Source organism: Myotis lucifugus, unplaced genomic scaffold (genome assembly GCF_000147115.1).
Source record: "Myotis lucifugus unplaced genomic scaffold, Myoluc2.0 scaffold_853, whole genome shotgun sequence".
NCBI lineage: Eukaryota > Metazoa > Chordata > Mammalia > Chiroptera > Vespertilionidae > Myotis > Myotis lucifugus.
Window position 1 is genome coordinate 128,990 of NW_005871901.1, and position 14,212 is coordinate 143,201.

Below are 14,212 nucleotides of genomic sequence, written 5' to 3' on the forward strand. Positions count from 1 at the left end.
CGGCCTGCGGCCTGCGCGCGGGTTCCCGGCCCAACCGCCAGCACCGCCCGGAGACGCCCCCGCCGCCCGGGCCTGGGCAGCCGGCGTCGCGGGCGGCGGGGCCCTGCGCCGAGCGGGGCCGCCGGGGCCTCTCGCGGCTGCAGGCCGCCTCCCCGCCTCCCTGGGCGCCGGGCCGGCCCTGGGTGGAGCGGGAGAAGCGCGCTTCACGCCCCGGCCTCCTGCGCGGGTGCGGCCGGGTGCGGGGAGCCCCGGGAGGGCTTCCTGGAGGCGGAGGTTCTGAGCCCGGGTGGGCTGTGGGCTCCGAGGACGGCAGTTTCGGCCCCTCCGGTAGAATCGTAGCGGGCACTAAGGGAGCACCTTTCAAGCGCTCTAAGCCTCAGGCACTGCCTCCTCCCACCTCACAGAGATGTGAGCCAGGTGCAGTCACTCCCGTGTGATAGGTGAGCAGATGGAGATCCGGGGAGCTTAGTAACTGCAACTGGAGAGTAAGTCACAGCAGGATTGGGACCCTGGCCTGACGGGTTGGTTGCAAAGGGCCCAGGTGCCCAGCCACACCTTCCCCAGGTTACAGCAGGGGACGGAGGACCCTTTTGGGTCGGATGCTGAATGGGCAAGTGCAATCTCCATCATTCAGCCCCGGCCCAGGCCGAATAGCATCATAGGAGCAGCCTCTGAGATGCTGTGTCTAGTCCCCAATGGAGGGTCCTGCTCAAACAGGTGCTGAATGCTTTGGTTGACTTGGTCATGTGTTACTAATTTTCTCCAGGTGTCTCAGTGCCTCCTAGTCTGACCCACTGACACGCCTCGGCTTCACAGAGGCGGATGGGCTTGGTTTTGGTGTTGAGGAAACAGCCGTTTGGCTGTGGTGTACAGTAAGGGACCAGGCTAGGTCAGACTTCCAGCCATTGATAGCCAGGGCTGCTGTTTGGGCACAAGTTTGCCCATAGGTAGGCTGCACCGTGTTGGAACAGCTTCCCTGCAGAGCCTCGTCTCGGCTCTGAACCAGCTCCCACGCTCCAGACATGTGTGTTTGCATCCTTCTTGTAAACTAGGGAGGCAGGTTTGTTGTGTGACTGACCTCCTGTTGGATAGAAGAGGATGGGAAAGGAGCTCTATTCCACTTCCTAATTGTTCCTGTCCTTTAAAAAACAAAGAAGGCCTCTAAATGTCCCTGTTGGGAAGTTATCAGTACTGAGCGTGTGAAACGTGTGGCAAGCTCTGGAACTAAACATGTTTGGCTGTTGAGTGAAATGGATCTTAGGCAACTTTAAGATTCCATTAAGGCTGCGGGTTTTCTCCTGGAAAAATTTTTTTTCACATGAATCCAGAGCTTTGGCTGCAACTTCATCCATCCATGGCCAGTTCCATGCAGAGATCGTGGCCAGGTACATACAGAGATCATGGCCACGTACATACAGAGATCATGGCCACGTACATACAGAGATCATGGCCAGGCACATGCAGAGATCATGGCCAGGTACATACAGAGATCATGGCCAGGTCTGTGCAGAGATCATGGTCAGGTCTGTGCAGAGATCATGGCCAGGCACATGCAGAGATCATGGCCAGGTACATACAGAGATCATGGCCAGGCACATACAGAGATCATGGCCAGGTACATACAGAGATCATGGCCAGGCACATACAGAGATCATGGCCAGGTACATACAGAGATCATGGCCAGGCACATACAGAGATCATGGCCAGGTACATACAGAGATAATGGCCAGGCACATACAGAGATCATGGCCAGGCACATACAGAGATCATGGCCAGGTACATGCAGAGATCATGGCCAGGTCTATGCAGAGATCATGGCCAGGTACATACAGAGATCACGGCCACGTACATACAGAGATCACGGCCAGGTACATACAGAGATCATGGCCAGGTCCATGCAGAGATCATGGCCAGGTCCATGCGGAGATCATGGCCAGGTACATGAGCGATCATGGCCAGGTCCGTGCAGAGATCATGCTGAGGTGCCCAGAAGCTAATCGGTGAACAGGAGAGGCCCTGCTTGGGGCATAATAAGGCAGTGAGGGCATTAAACCATCTGGTTGAGAAATCTCTGCTTTTTTTCTTTTCCTGTTAGGAACTCAGATGAGCATTAGAAAGTAAACAAGTGTGAACTGAAAGTGATTATGAGACATGTACTAATTTATTAATCCTGTTTCATGAACAGGGAGCAGCTTCCTCAAGCACTGGAACAAGGGGTGTGGATGTGAAAACTCATGTATTTTACTCGTTTCAAGCGGTGTTATGTTAGAAAGGGTTGAATCTTTTTTTTTTCTACCAGTCAACTAGTTATTTTTATGATTAGCGGTTGCTTTTCACTTTAAAAACCACTAAGTTTCTGACATCCATGGGTGTTTTCTTGGTGGTGAGCTGTTTTAGAAACCATTTACTTCAGCCAGTTAGATTGAAACTGGACTCTATTTGAAGGGAAAGAGGTCAGCCAGAAACAGTATTAATGACCGCTCCCCAGCCCATAAAACACACACATTTTAAAATATAAATCTATTTTGAAATTGAATTATAATTGACAGGTAATATTGTATTAGTTTTGGATATACAACATAATGATTTGGTATTTGTAAATATTGCAAAATGATCACCACAGTAAGTCTATTACCTTTGTTACCATACACTACTAAATATGTTGCTCTGGCTGGTGTACTAAGTGGTTAGAGCGGCAGCTCACACACCAAAGGGTCACGGGTTCGAGCCCCAGTCAAGGGCACATACCTGGGTTGCAGGTTTGACCCCCAGTCCCGGTTAGGGAGGGTGTGGGAGGCAACCAATTGATGTGTCTCTTTCACATCCATGCTTTTCTCTCTCTCCCTCTGTCCTCCTCCTCCTCCTCCTCCTCCTCTTCCTCCTCTCCTCTCTCCCTTTCACTCGCTCTAAAAATCAATGGGAAAAAATTTATTCAGGTGAAGATTAACAAAAAAAAATTTTTTTTTCTTGTGATAAGACCTTTAAGGCAGGGGTCCTCAAACTACGGCCTGCGGGCCACATGCAAATACAAATATTGTATTTGTTCCCGTTTTGTTTTTTTACTTCAAAATAAGATATGTGCAGTGTGCATAGGAATTTGTTCATAGTTTTTTTTTAAAAATATAGTCCGGCCCTCCAGCGGTCTGAGGGACAGTGAACTGGCCCCCTGTTTAAAAAGTTTGAGGACCCCTGTTTTAAGGTCTCTCTTAGCAGCTCTCAAATCTGCAGCTCGGCAGTATTAGCTGGAGCCAGTCACACTTTAAATGCGCATGTTAAGTGCAGGCTTCTGAAGAGTAGTGGCCTCTTAGAAGGGGACAGTGAGGACGGAAAGGGACAGCTGGGCTTTTGGCCACTTGGCTCATGAGTCCAATTCTGTGACTACCTATCAGCGCCTTTCACGGAGGACTTTCCTCCCTTTCCCACCGGTTGGTATGCTGATTGCCAGGTGCCCTAGTCCGCGGGGGTGGCCATAACAATGCCACGGACTGGGGGACCTAAACGGGCATGTATTTCCCACCGTCTGGAGGCTGGAAGTCCGACATCAAGGGTCAGCAGGGCCGGTTTCTTCTGAGGCCTCTCCCCTGGGCTCGATGATGGCCATTGTCTCGTGTCTCTCTCCGACCTGTCTCATAAGGACACCAGTCACGGTGGGGCAGGGTCCACCTGACTCCCCCATGGGAACTGCGCCCCTCTCGAAAGGCCTTGTCTCCAAATAGTCACATGGCACTCACCCTCATACCAGGGCAGTGGTTCTCAACCTTCCCAATGCCGTGACCCTTTAATACAGTTCCTCATGTTGTGGTGACCCCCAACCATAAAATTATTTTCGTTGCTACTTCATAACTGTAATTTTGCTACTGTTAAGAATTGTAATGTAAATATCTAATATGCAGGGTGTATTTTCATTGTTATAAGTTGAACATAATTAAAGCATAGTGATTAATCACAAAAACAATATGTAATTATATATATGTTTTCCGATGGTCTGTGAAAGGGTCATTCGACCCCCAAAGGGGTCGCGACCCACAGGTTGAGAACCGCTGCACTAGGGAGTAGAACTGTCCTCAGAGTGGACGAGGTTAGGTGGACTCGGGAGAGAAACAAAACCTGTGATTCTTCATACTGTCTCTGCCCCTGCAGATACTGGGCCAACCTGAAGCTGTGGTTCAAGCAGAAGATCAGCAAAGAGGAGTTTGACCTGGAAGCTCACAGACTTCTCACACAGGATAATGGTAAAATAACTACCCACCTGGGGGGCTTCCCAGCTGTGCAATAAATTAGTCTTTTCACTTAAAAAAAATAAAAGTTTGATTTTAGTGGCATATAAGGCCATTTTAATAATGTGATATTTAAAATTAAGTGTAAAGAATGGCAGAACAGGGGATACCCCAAATCCTTAAAAGCTACGCTGAAGTAGTGGTTTCCTTTTAACTATCGTGTATTTGACCCTGCCCTCCTCCCTTTTACAGTGCACTCTCACAACGAGTTCCTCCTGGCCATTCTCACGCGGTGCCAGATTTTGGTGTCTACCCCAGGTAAGGGAGGGCAGTACGCCCGAGACACTGGCTTCAGCTTCCGGAAACAGACACCTGTGTTTGCAAGCGAAATGTTCTTTGAAGGGCTGAGAAAGGGGTGGTGTGCTGGTGCAGATTCCTTTATGGCCATGTTAAAGCAGGGCTCTCCCTGGACTCACAGCACCTTTGGTCATGACTCCCCACCCCACTGGACTTCAGACACTGAAGTGTGCAAAGTGGGGAAGGGCTGGGCGGCCAGGATGAAGAAGTGGAGGCCAGTGCAGGGAGGGCAGCAGCGGGGTTTGCATAGATGGAGGGAGTGGGGATTATAACTTGTGGGGAACCTGGGCTTCCACTGGTGAGATACTGGCACCTGGAAGGTAGGTTAGAGCTTCCACATGTGTGTTTGGCAGATTATTGGTGGAAAACAAAGGTCTTGGACAGCAGCCTGGTGGGAGGTTGAACTAAACAGGCGTTGATAGAAACACCCACCCTGTGTCCCTAATTGCTTGGAGCTTAAGTGGTACAAGCCACCTCTTTCAGCCATCTTGTTTTAATCAATTCGTCCAAAACAAATAATTGAATACATGCAAAATTTGCCCCATGATAAAACTTAGCCTGGGCTCTTGTTAAAAAGTGCATTCTTAGGTACCTCCTGCTGTCGAGTAAGTTGAATTTTTTTTAAAAAGGGCTGTGGAGATGCTGATGATCATGTAAAAGCCCATATTTATCTAGAAATGGCCAGTGTTTTGTATCATCCATCCCCGTGCCAACCCCTATTGTGTGATAAAGAATTCAGGAAAGGTCGCCTGGAGCCAGTTCCTCCTCCAAGAAGTCCCCATTGGGTGCGTCCCTAACCCTCACCTGCCCTCACAGCGCGGGCTCACACGTGTCAGGTGTTCGTTCAGCTTAGAGTGGACTTTGGCCGGGTGGATCATAGAGGTAATCCACTTCATTGTGAAAACCTAACTTGATCAGAGAACCAACACCGTGAGGATCAGATCTTGCTTTTGAGGCAGATCTTACTTTTGAGCGTACTGTGAGGCGCCACACACCCAAGAGATAAGGGATCTGAAATGAAAACCCTGGTTGAGTGGAGACCTGGGTACAGGTTTAGCTTAGAGCAGCGATTCTCAACCTTCTGGTCCTTTAAATACAGTTCCTCATGTTGTGACCCAACCATAAAATTATTTTCGTTGCTACTTCATAACTGTAATGTTGCTACTGTTATGAATCGCAATGTAAATATCTGATATGCAGGATGGTCTTAGGCGACCCCTGTGAAAGGGTCGTTCGACTGCCAAAGGGGTTGCGACCCACAGGTTGAGAACTGCTGGCTTAGAGAAAGGAGCTAATTATTGGATGGTCTTAGCTTTAATTTGTAAAATAGAGACAGTGATGTCGAACCTACGGGATAATAAATAAATAAACAGACAAAATAACAAGTAAAAAGGTGCTTTTAAAAATACAAAATGCTTGTGCCTTAGCCAGTTTGGCACAGTGGATAGAGTGTCGGCCTGCGGACCAAAGGGTCCTGGGTTCAATTCCAGTCAGGGGCATGTACTTTGGTTGTAGGCCTGGGCCCTGGTTGGGGCTCGTGCAGGAGACAACCAATCGATGTGTTTCTCTCACATCGATGTTTCTCTCTGTCTCTCCCTCTCTCTTCCACTCTCCCTAAAAATCAATGGAAAAATATCCTCAGGTGAGGATTAATACACACACAAAAACCCACAAAAATGCTTAACAAATATGGAGAGTTATTAATAAGTATAGCTGGTTGACCTGAATTAAATAAAACCTTTGATATTCTTGAATGTTTATTATTGGTTATTTTTAGATAAGTAAAGAAACATTTGGAATCTGACAGATTATTTCTCCATCAACACCCCAAATATATTTTCTTGAAATGAAATTATTTAATATTGGCTAGCAACAAAGAGAAGGTTTCTGTTACAAGTAGAATATAGAAATGTGGGTCTGTACCAGCAGCCGTTGCAGGTGAATTACAATGAGCTTGTATTACTTTGACTTTTTTTCATTAACACCAAACAAGACGGTTAAAGAGAATAGTGCAGAAGGTCTTACAATGAAAAGCTTCTTCCCACCCTCATCCTGTTCTGAAAGACAGCTACGCTTGCGTTCTGTTCTGGGGCCTTAGTAGCTCCTCATACAGTATGCTTATTCTCTCTCTACATACACTGACCTTAGACGAGTGTTTCATCATCTTACTGCTCTGTGTTTTGTGAGATTTCCTCAGCTCTTCTGTCAGCCTTTCTGTCTCATGCATCCTTTAATTCAACATTTCCATAGAATCTTCCTTTGTGTTACGGATATGTGACTTCTCAGAATTCTCTGAGGATACCAGCTAGGCGTGACTTGAGTCCTCTGTGTAGCCTGGATTCTTTACCTCTTGAACCTCTATTTTTCGTTTGCTTAACTTGGTCTTTCTTAAAGTGCTTCAGGTAGATTATTGTCACACACCTGGGGTTTCATATTTAAGAAATAGAGGCCCGGTACACGAAATTCGTGCACTGGGGGTGGGGGTGGGTGGGGACTGTCCCTCAGCCCAGCCTGCACCCTCTCCAGTCTGGGACCCCTCGGGGGATGTCCGACTGCCAGCAGTTGGACATCCCTCTCACAATCCAGGACTGCTAGCTCCCAACAGAAAACCCTGCAGAGACAAGCCTCCCTCTGTGACTTGCCTGCCTGCCAGCCTGATCGCCCCCTAACCGCTCCCCTGCCAGCCTGATTGACACCTAACTGCTCCCCTGCCAGCCCGATCGCTCCCAACTCCCCTCCCCTGCAGGCCTGGTCGCCCCCAACTGCCCTCCCCTGCAGGCCATCTTGTGACGATGTGGGGGCGGCCATCTTGTGACATGAGGGCGTGATGGTCAATTTGCGTATTACCTCTTTATTTTATAGGATGGGCTTCTTCCTTGGAAGCCAGCTACCTTAGTAAACCCTAGAGATGCTGTCCCTTTAACTTGAGCCCTCGGTGCTCTCCCCACCTGTGTTAAGTACCACGTGGATGGCAGTGAGCAGGGCTGGCCTCACAGCAGGTGGACTGCCCCAGAACTCAGACGGCCCCGCACTGGGCTAAGGTAGCTGTCTGAACAGGGCACCTGCATTTCTGCTCTGTACTGAGTCATACGGGGGGTAGGGGTTTGTGTGGATGACTTTTGCCTGTAGACCTCCCACCGATATTACGGGTCCCTCCTGGTGCCCGCTGCACTCACCTCCTCCAGGTCCTTTCGGGTTTCTCTGAGGCAGGTTGACTCCCGCCTCACTGCCTGCCTGTGAGGAGGTCCGTGGCGTTGGTTTGCTAGCTGGGTCATGGCCAACTCGTGTCGGCTCTGTAAGCCAGCACCGTTCAGCCCATCGTGGACATTTGTCGAGATCTCATCTGGTCCCCTACTCATTGTCCTCTTCCTTGCTGTGTGGGCGGCTCCTTTACTTTCCTCTGTTGCCATTTTTAGCGGGTCCTGAAGGAGAGCAGGTTAGCACACGTGCTCGGTTCCCCATCCTGAGCTAGAAAACCCTGCTCTGCTTCTGTGGTGTGCTGCAGGGAGCAGTAGCTGACGGTCCTCCCTCTGTGACACAGATGCAGGGACAATAGCTGACAGTCCTCCCTCTGACACGGCTGCAGGGACAGTAGCTGACGGTCCTCCCTCTGTGACCCAGCTGCAGGGAGCAGTAGCTGACGGTCCTCCCTCTGTGACACGGCTGCAGGGAGCAGTAGCTGACGGTCCTCCCTCTGACATGGCTATAGGACAGTAGCTGATGGTCCTCCCTCTGTGACACGGCTGCAGGACAGTAGCTGACGGTCCTCCCTCTGTGACACGGCTGCAGGACAGTAGCTGACGGTCCTCCCTCTGTGACACGGCTGCAGGACAGTAGCTGACGGTCCTCCCTCTGTGGCACGGCTGCAGGGAGCAGTAGCTGACGGTCCTCCCTCTGTGGCACGGCTGCAGGGAGCAGTAGCTGACGGTCCTCCCTCTGTGACCCAGCTGCAGGGAGCAGTAGCTGACTGTCCTCCCTCTGTGACATGGCTGCAGGGAGCAGTAGCTGACAGTCCTCCCTCTGACACGGCTGCAGGGACAGTAGCTGACGGTCCTCCCTTTGACACGGCTGCAGGGACAATAGCTGACGGTCCTCCCTCTGTGACCTGGCTGCAGGGACAATAGCTGACTGTCCTCCCTCTGTGACATGGCTGCAGGGAGCAGTAGCTGACAGTCCTCCCTCTGTGACCCGGCTGCAGGGAGCAGTAGCTGACTGTCCTCCCTCTGTGACATGGCTGCAGGGACAGCAGCTATGGTATGGAAAACCAAGCTGTCGTCCTGAGAGTAATTTTGGTTACAGCTAGAAAAGGAAGTGGAAGAAATTTGTGATTTTGTTTAGAGAAGCAGAAAAAGAAGATGTGAATTTGTTTTTTATTGATTTACATTATTTGAGCATTCCATACTTGTTTTTAGCCCCAAATGAAAACACTTAGCAGATTCCGACTCATGGTTTTCTCTCACGGTCCTTGCTTCCTGTCTCCTAGAGGGTGCCGGCTCCTTGCCCTGGACAGGCGGCTCCGCAGCCAAGCCCGGGAAGCCGAAGGGAAGGAAGAAGATGTCTTCTGTGCGCCAGAAATTTGATGTAGGTTGTTCGCCAGTAGGTCTGGGTAACCACTGGTTTAAGTTTTTACATGAATATGAAGTTACTGGTAATTGAGTTGGGAAAAGGGGGCGTGCTGTGGGGGAAAGGTGTTCCTGTTTGTGAAGTTGGCGCCTGAATTTTTCTAATTCTGGTTTGTTCTGCATAAACATTAATGTTCTCAATAGCATCCGTGATTTTTCAGTGATTTGGAAGCTATGCCTGTGTTCTTTCTCTGAAATGTTTCTCTGGAGGGACTGGTGTCCCACGGTCCAGGAGGCCTCAGGCCGCAGGGCCGGGGCCTGGCAGTGCCCAGCAGCCCAGGCCTGTCCTGTGGGCCAGCAGAGAAGGCGCAGGGGCATTTGGCTATAGGATTTGTACACATTTAGAGTAACCGGCTTTTTCCTGAGGGAACAGTTTCCTTAGAGTCTCCCTGCTCTTGGTGTTGTCGGGGAAGCCATGGCTCTGGATTAACACCACAAGCACCGATCCTGCCTCTGCTGTTTCAGCTCAGCAGCGTTCCGCCTGGAGGCATCCGGACCCAGGGAGGCCTCCTGCTCACATGCATGCTGCTGTACAGTGCCGCTTCTCCCCTGGAAAATGGGAAAAACAAGTGTTGCTTTTCTAATACAAACTTCAAACACGTTAGCCACAAAGTGTTGTATGTTGTGCTTAACCACAAGCTGCCAGGGCCCGTCTCTGGATGGTGACGGAGAGTATCAATGGGCTCTCAGCTCTCCCAGAGGAGGCTGAGGCTTTCTGAGCAGAAAAACGATTGAGAAAACGATTTTAAATCATGAGGCTGGCGATGTGTTGTTGAGAATTGGAAGTGGAAGGCAGTAGGAACAGTCACACTACACTACACAGCATTGTCTTGGAGCATTTGCTGTTAGGTCTGTCCTGTTGGGTAGTAAGACTTTCCAGGCTTAACTGAAGGGTTGATTATGTCCTGATACTTTCAGAACCTGCCTGCTAATGTACACTTCACACACTCTCACTTGTTTTGAATATAGTTTTAAACCAGGGATCCTCAAACTTTTTAAACAGGGGGCCAGTTCACTGTCCCTCAGACCATTGGAGGGCCGGACTATAGTTTAAAAAAACACTATGAACAAATTCCTATGCACACTGCACATATCTTATTTTGAAGTAAAAAAACAAAACGGGAACAAGTACAATATTTGTATTTGCATGTGGCCCGCGGGCCGTAGTTTGAGGACCCCTGTTTTAAACCTTCTCCCTGATTGTTACTCTAGCACAGAGTCCTGTGCTCTGTGGTTACAGAGATGCTAATTATTAGAAAAATCAGCTATGCATGCTAGCGTGCTCCCCTCAAGCCACGCCTCCGTTATTTCCATGAAACACGCATGAGTCTGTGACTATTTGTGCATGAGGCGTTGCTTTCTTGTTTTTCACCCCGGTGGCGTGGTCCTGGTGGCGTGGTCCTGGTGGCGTGGCTCTGTGGGCTGTGCAGTCCAGGACGTTGTTACTCTTGTTTGCGTCTCGTTACTCGCCACTGTAATGAATAACTTTGAAAGGTTTTCTTACTCAGCACAGATTCCAGCCTCAGAACCCCCTCTCGGGAGCCCAGCAGTTTGTGGCAAAGGATCCCCAAGATGACGATGACTTGAAACTGTGCTCCCACACAATGATGCTGCCCACGCGGGGCCAGCTGGAGGGGCGGATGATCGTGACGGCGTACGAGCACGGCTTGGACAACGTCACCGAGGAGGCCGTGTCGGCTGTGGTCTACGCCGTGGAGGTGGGTTTGCTGGTGGCAGAAACAGGGTTGCGTGTGATGAGCTTGTGTGTGTTGTTGGAAGTTGCTCCTGCAAGAAAAGACCCCACATGTCACTCTGATCTCAGAATTGTCATCATTCACGTAATTTCCTCTGAGGGAGAAACGCATCGCACTCCAGGCAGGTGCCTTCGCTTTACAGGTGAGCTTCCTGGAGGCGACTGGTGTTGGAGCCCATGTGTCATCTGTCAGCACGGGGACAGTTTTTAAGGGGGCAAATGAGATCGAGAGTCCTAGGGACGAACTCACGGGGTGTCGCTGTGTCTGGCATTAGGAGAGCTCGACGTGGCGTCTGCACAGTGGGTTCCTGTCGCAGACGCTCCGTCACGCACTCGGTTTTTCACGTTACCGGAGAGGGTCCCTGGGGCCTGGAGTGCACAGGCGCTCCAGGGACGCTGGGTCACCTTGCACTTCTCTGGGTGTCCCTTTCCTCACCCGGACCTCAGAGATGTAAGTTACAAACATTAAAATGAGCTCCGTGTGTGGAAATTATAAACTGCCATGAACTCCTGATGGGAGAGGATCTCACTGGTGTCACTGAAATGCCATCCCTGATCCCGATAACAAGGGCAGGCTGGGACGAGCTGTCACGTCGCCAGCCCTCTTCTATACTTGGCTCTCATGAGGTGAAGGGATGAAACCCCGATTTTTCTATGTCCTGTGTACCTGTGTTTACATGAGAGAGCCACGGTTCTCTTCAGGGAGGGGGCTCAGTGGGTTGGGCACTGGAACCCAGAAACCCCGGAGCTTGAGACTTTTTAAAGCAAGTTTCAAGGTGGGTGCCTCTTTTAAAGAAAATTACTCACTTTTGTGCTTTTATTTAAAGCTATCTGAAAAGCATCTTTTAAATTTTTTTTATTGATTTCAGAGAAGAAGGGAGAGGGGGAGAGAGAGAGAGAGATAGAAACTTCAGTGATGAGAGAGAATCATTGATTGGTTGCCTCCTGTACGCCCCCTACTGGGGAGCGAGCCTGCAACCCGGGCACGAGCCCTGACCAGGAATTGAACCATGACCTCTCCTTGTTTATAGGTCGATGCTTAACCACTGAGCCATGCCCGCCAGGCTGGAAATCATTTTTCAGATTTAGAGATACGAAACCTTTTAAAGTAAATTCCATGTAGAACAAGCCCACCTGAAGTAGAACACAGTAAAGCAGCCCACCCCCTCCTCCTGGCCCCTCCGGTCTGGCTCTTCGGTGAACCTCGTGTGGTCCGGCACGGGCACCGCTCCCCTCCCATCGGCTGAGTCCTGTGGGCGTGAGCACCTCAGGGGAAGTCTGAGGATTTGCTCTTAAACGGGACTTCATGCTGTTTTTCTTCTTGTTTTTACAGAATCATCTTAAGGACATACTGGCATCGGTTGTATCAAGAAGGAAAGCATATCGGTTGCGAGACGGTCACTTTAAATACGCGTTTGGTAGTAACGTGACCCCACAGCCGTACCTGAAGAACAGCATCATGGTGTACAACAGCTTAATAGAAAGGTATGCGTGGCTGTGACGTCCCAGCCTCCATTCCCGGCGGTGACACTGCTCTGTGTACCGACCGCTGTCAGAGAATGGGTTGGTGCAGCCGTAAGTCTGAGGTTTTACTCATTGTGTCGTTCATCCGCCACTTCCCACAAAGTTCTGTCCAAATGTTAAGCCTTTGGGAAAGAAAAACACTCTGTTTCCTTGTGGGAACTGAAGTGACTGCATTTCTGCAAGTGCTGGGCTTGGTGCATCTGGTCATGGCGACTGGGAGATGTTCCGAAGAAAATGATGGGGGAGGCGGGAGCGATGCAGGTGCAGGGTGACAGGGAGGGAGGTGGGAGGAGAGACAGTGTTGGCGCCACAGGGAGGGGCTCTGCCAGCGCCGTTCCTGCCTCCGAGGACCTGGGCCGCAGCTCCTCACCCTGGGCGCACTGTGTAGGTGACGATCAGTTCTCAGTCTCCTGCAGGCCTGTGTTTGGGATTACTTATTCTCATTTGTAAGTCATTCTAGAGAAAAACAAACCAAAAAAGGGGGCTCCTGCGGTGGTGAATTCTGGGGACAGCGTCCCTTACTTGCCAGGCGTCTGAGCCGCCTCCCCTGCGCAGTCACCCAGGGCTCGGGCTCCTCGGGTGGGCTGTTTCCGGAGCAGGGCTGCCTCTGGGGCCCACGCTGTCCTCCGCGTCACCTCCTCGGTGTGGCTTCACGCCTGCGTGTTCTGCCGCAGAGGGTCTGCGCTGTGTCCTGGTGCTGAAACTATGCCCGCCTTCTCACCTATTGCACCTGCGCCCTGGGGACGGGCCAGATGGGTTAGTTCCCCCAGGGCCTGCATTTGGCCTGTGGCCGCCCTTGTGCTGACCATGTCTTCTGGCGGGTTCTCCCTGATCCTGTTGGTTCCAGCACATCCACCTTCCTCTCTATGTCAGTGTTTTGTTTCCTCTTCCTTGAATGAAGGTCTATTGTGTTTTTTCAACTCGAAGCTCTTTAAGGGCAGGGAACAGTCTTGGCTTTGTGTCTGGAGTGTAGTAAATATTTTAACGTGGAGGGAGGGGGTCGGTAGTTGCTCTACATTTTGTTTCCTGCGTGCCAGATGGGCTGCCTTTAAAAATGAAAATTTTACTCTTCCTCTATGCACTCACTAAAAAATAGCTGGGTTCCTACTTCCTTTTAGATCTTTTTAATGAGGTGCATCCCTGCAGCCCGTTCCTAGTCTCGCCGTTGGGTGTCTCCTCGGAGTTGCTGGGTGTTTCTAACATCCTCTGTTTTCAGCCCTCCAGCCCTTCCTGCCCCCTGTGTCGGCCAGAACGCAGCTGCCCACCTGCACCCCGACGATGCGGAGCAGCAGGCCGCACTCCTGCTGGCGTGCTCCGGGGATACCCTCCCCGCACCCCTGCCTCCTGTGAACATGCATGACCTTTTTGAAGCTCTACAGGTAACTCCTGGCTCCTGAAGGTTTTCCTGGGTTTATGGGTGGCATTCAGGAGCTTTCGTACTTCCCGGCCTTTCGTTTTTCAGTTTGGGCTGTTTTCTGTTAAAGCCATTCATCCCCCCTCATTTTTAAATCCTGGGCCCAAGTCCTTCCTAATTTCTCTCCCATCCCCCACACCTCCCCAATGAGAGAAAGAAGAGGGAAAAAAAACCTTGTTCCCTTATTTCTACTTCAGAACCTTGTTATTTCCTGTTTTCTTGTTAGTTGGCTTGGAATTCGTTAGGCTCTGGCTTGAAGTTTGTAAGTTGTGTGTCTTTTGTGTGAGTATTTTGTGGATCTAAACCTTTTACATGTTAGAAATGT

The 14,212-nt window shown here is 50.5% G+C and overlaps 1 protein-coding gene across 1 annotated transcript in view; it reads left to right on the forward strand.

Annotated features, from left to right (window-relative positions):
- Positions 1 to 14,206, forward strand: part of TADA1 (transcriptional adaptor 1) — a 21,127-nt gene extending 6,921 nt beyond the window's left edge. The window contains exons 2-9 of the mRNA XM_023747372.1: positions 42 to 226; positions 1,329 to 1,385; positions 4,141 to 4,232; positions 4,470 to 4,535; positions 9,058 to 9,155; positions 10,705 to 10,914; positions 12,283 to 12,434; positions 13,690 to 14,206. Of these exons, the coding sequence (XP_023603140.1) occupies positions 42 to 226; positions 1,329 to 1,385; positions 4,141 to 4,232; positions 4,470 to 4,535; positions 9,058 to 9,155; positions 10,705 to 10,914; positions 12,283 to 12,434; positions 13,690 to 13,870 (1,041 nt within the window). The 3' untranslated portion in view covers positions 13,871 to 14,206. The remainder of the gene's footprint in view (positions 1 to 41; positions 227 to 1,328; positions 1,386 to 4,140; positions 4,233 to 4,469; positions 4,536 to 9,057; positions 9,156 to 10,704; positions 10,915 to 12,282; positions 12,435 to 13,689) is intronic.
- Positions 14,207 to 14,212: the final 6 nt, after the last annotated feature.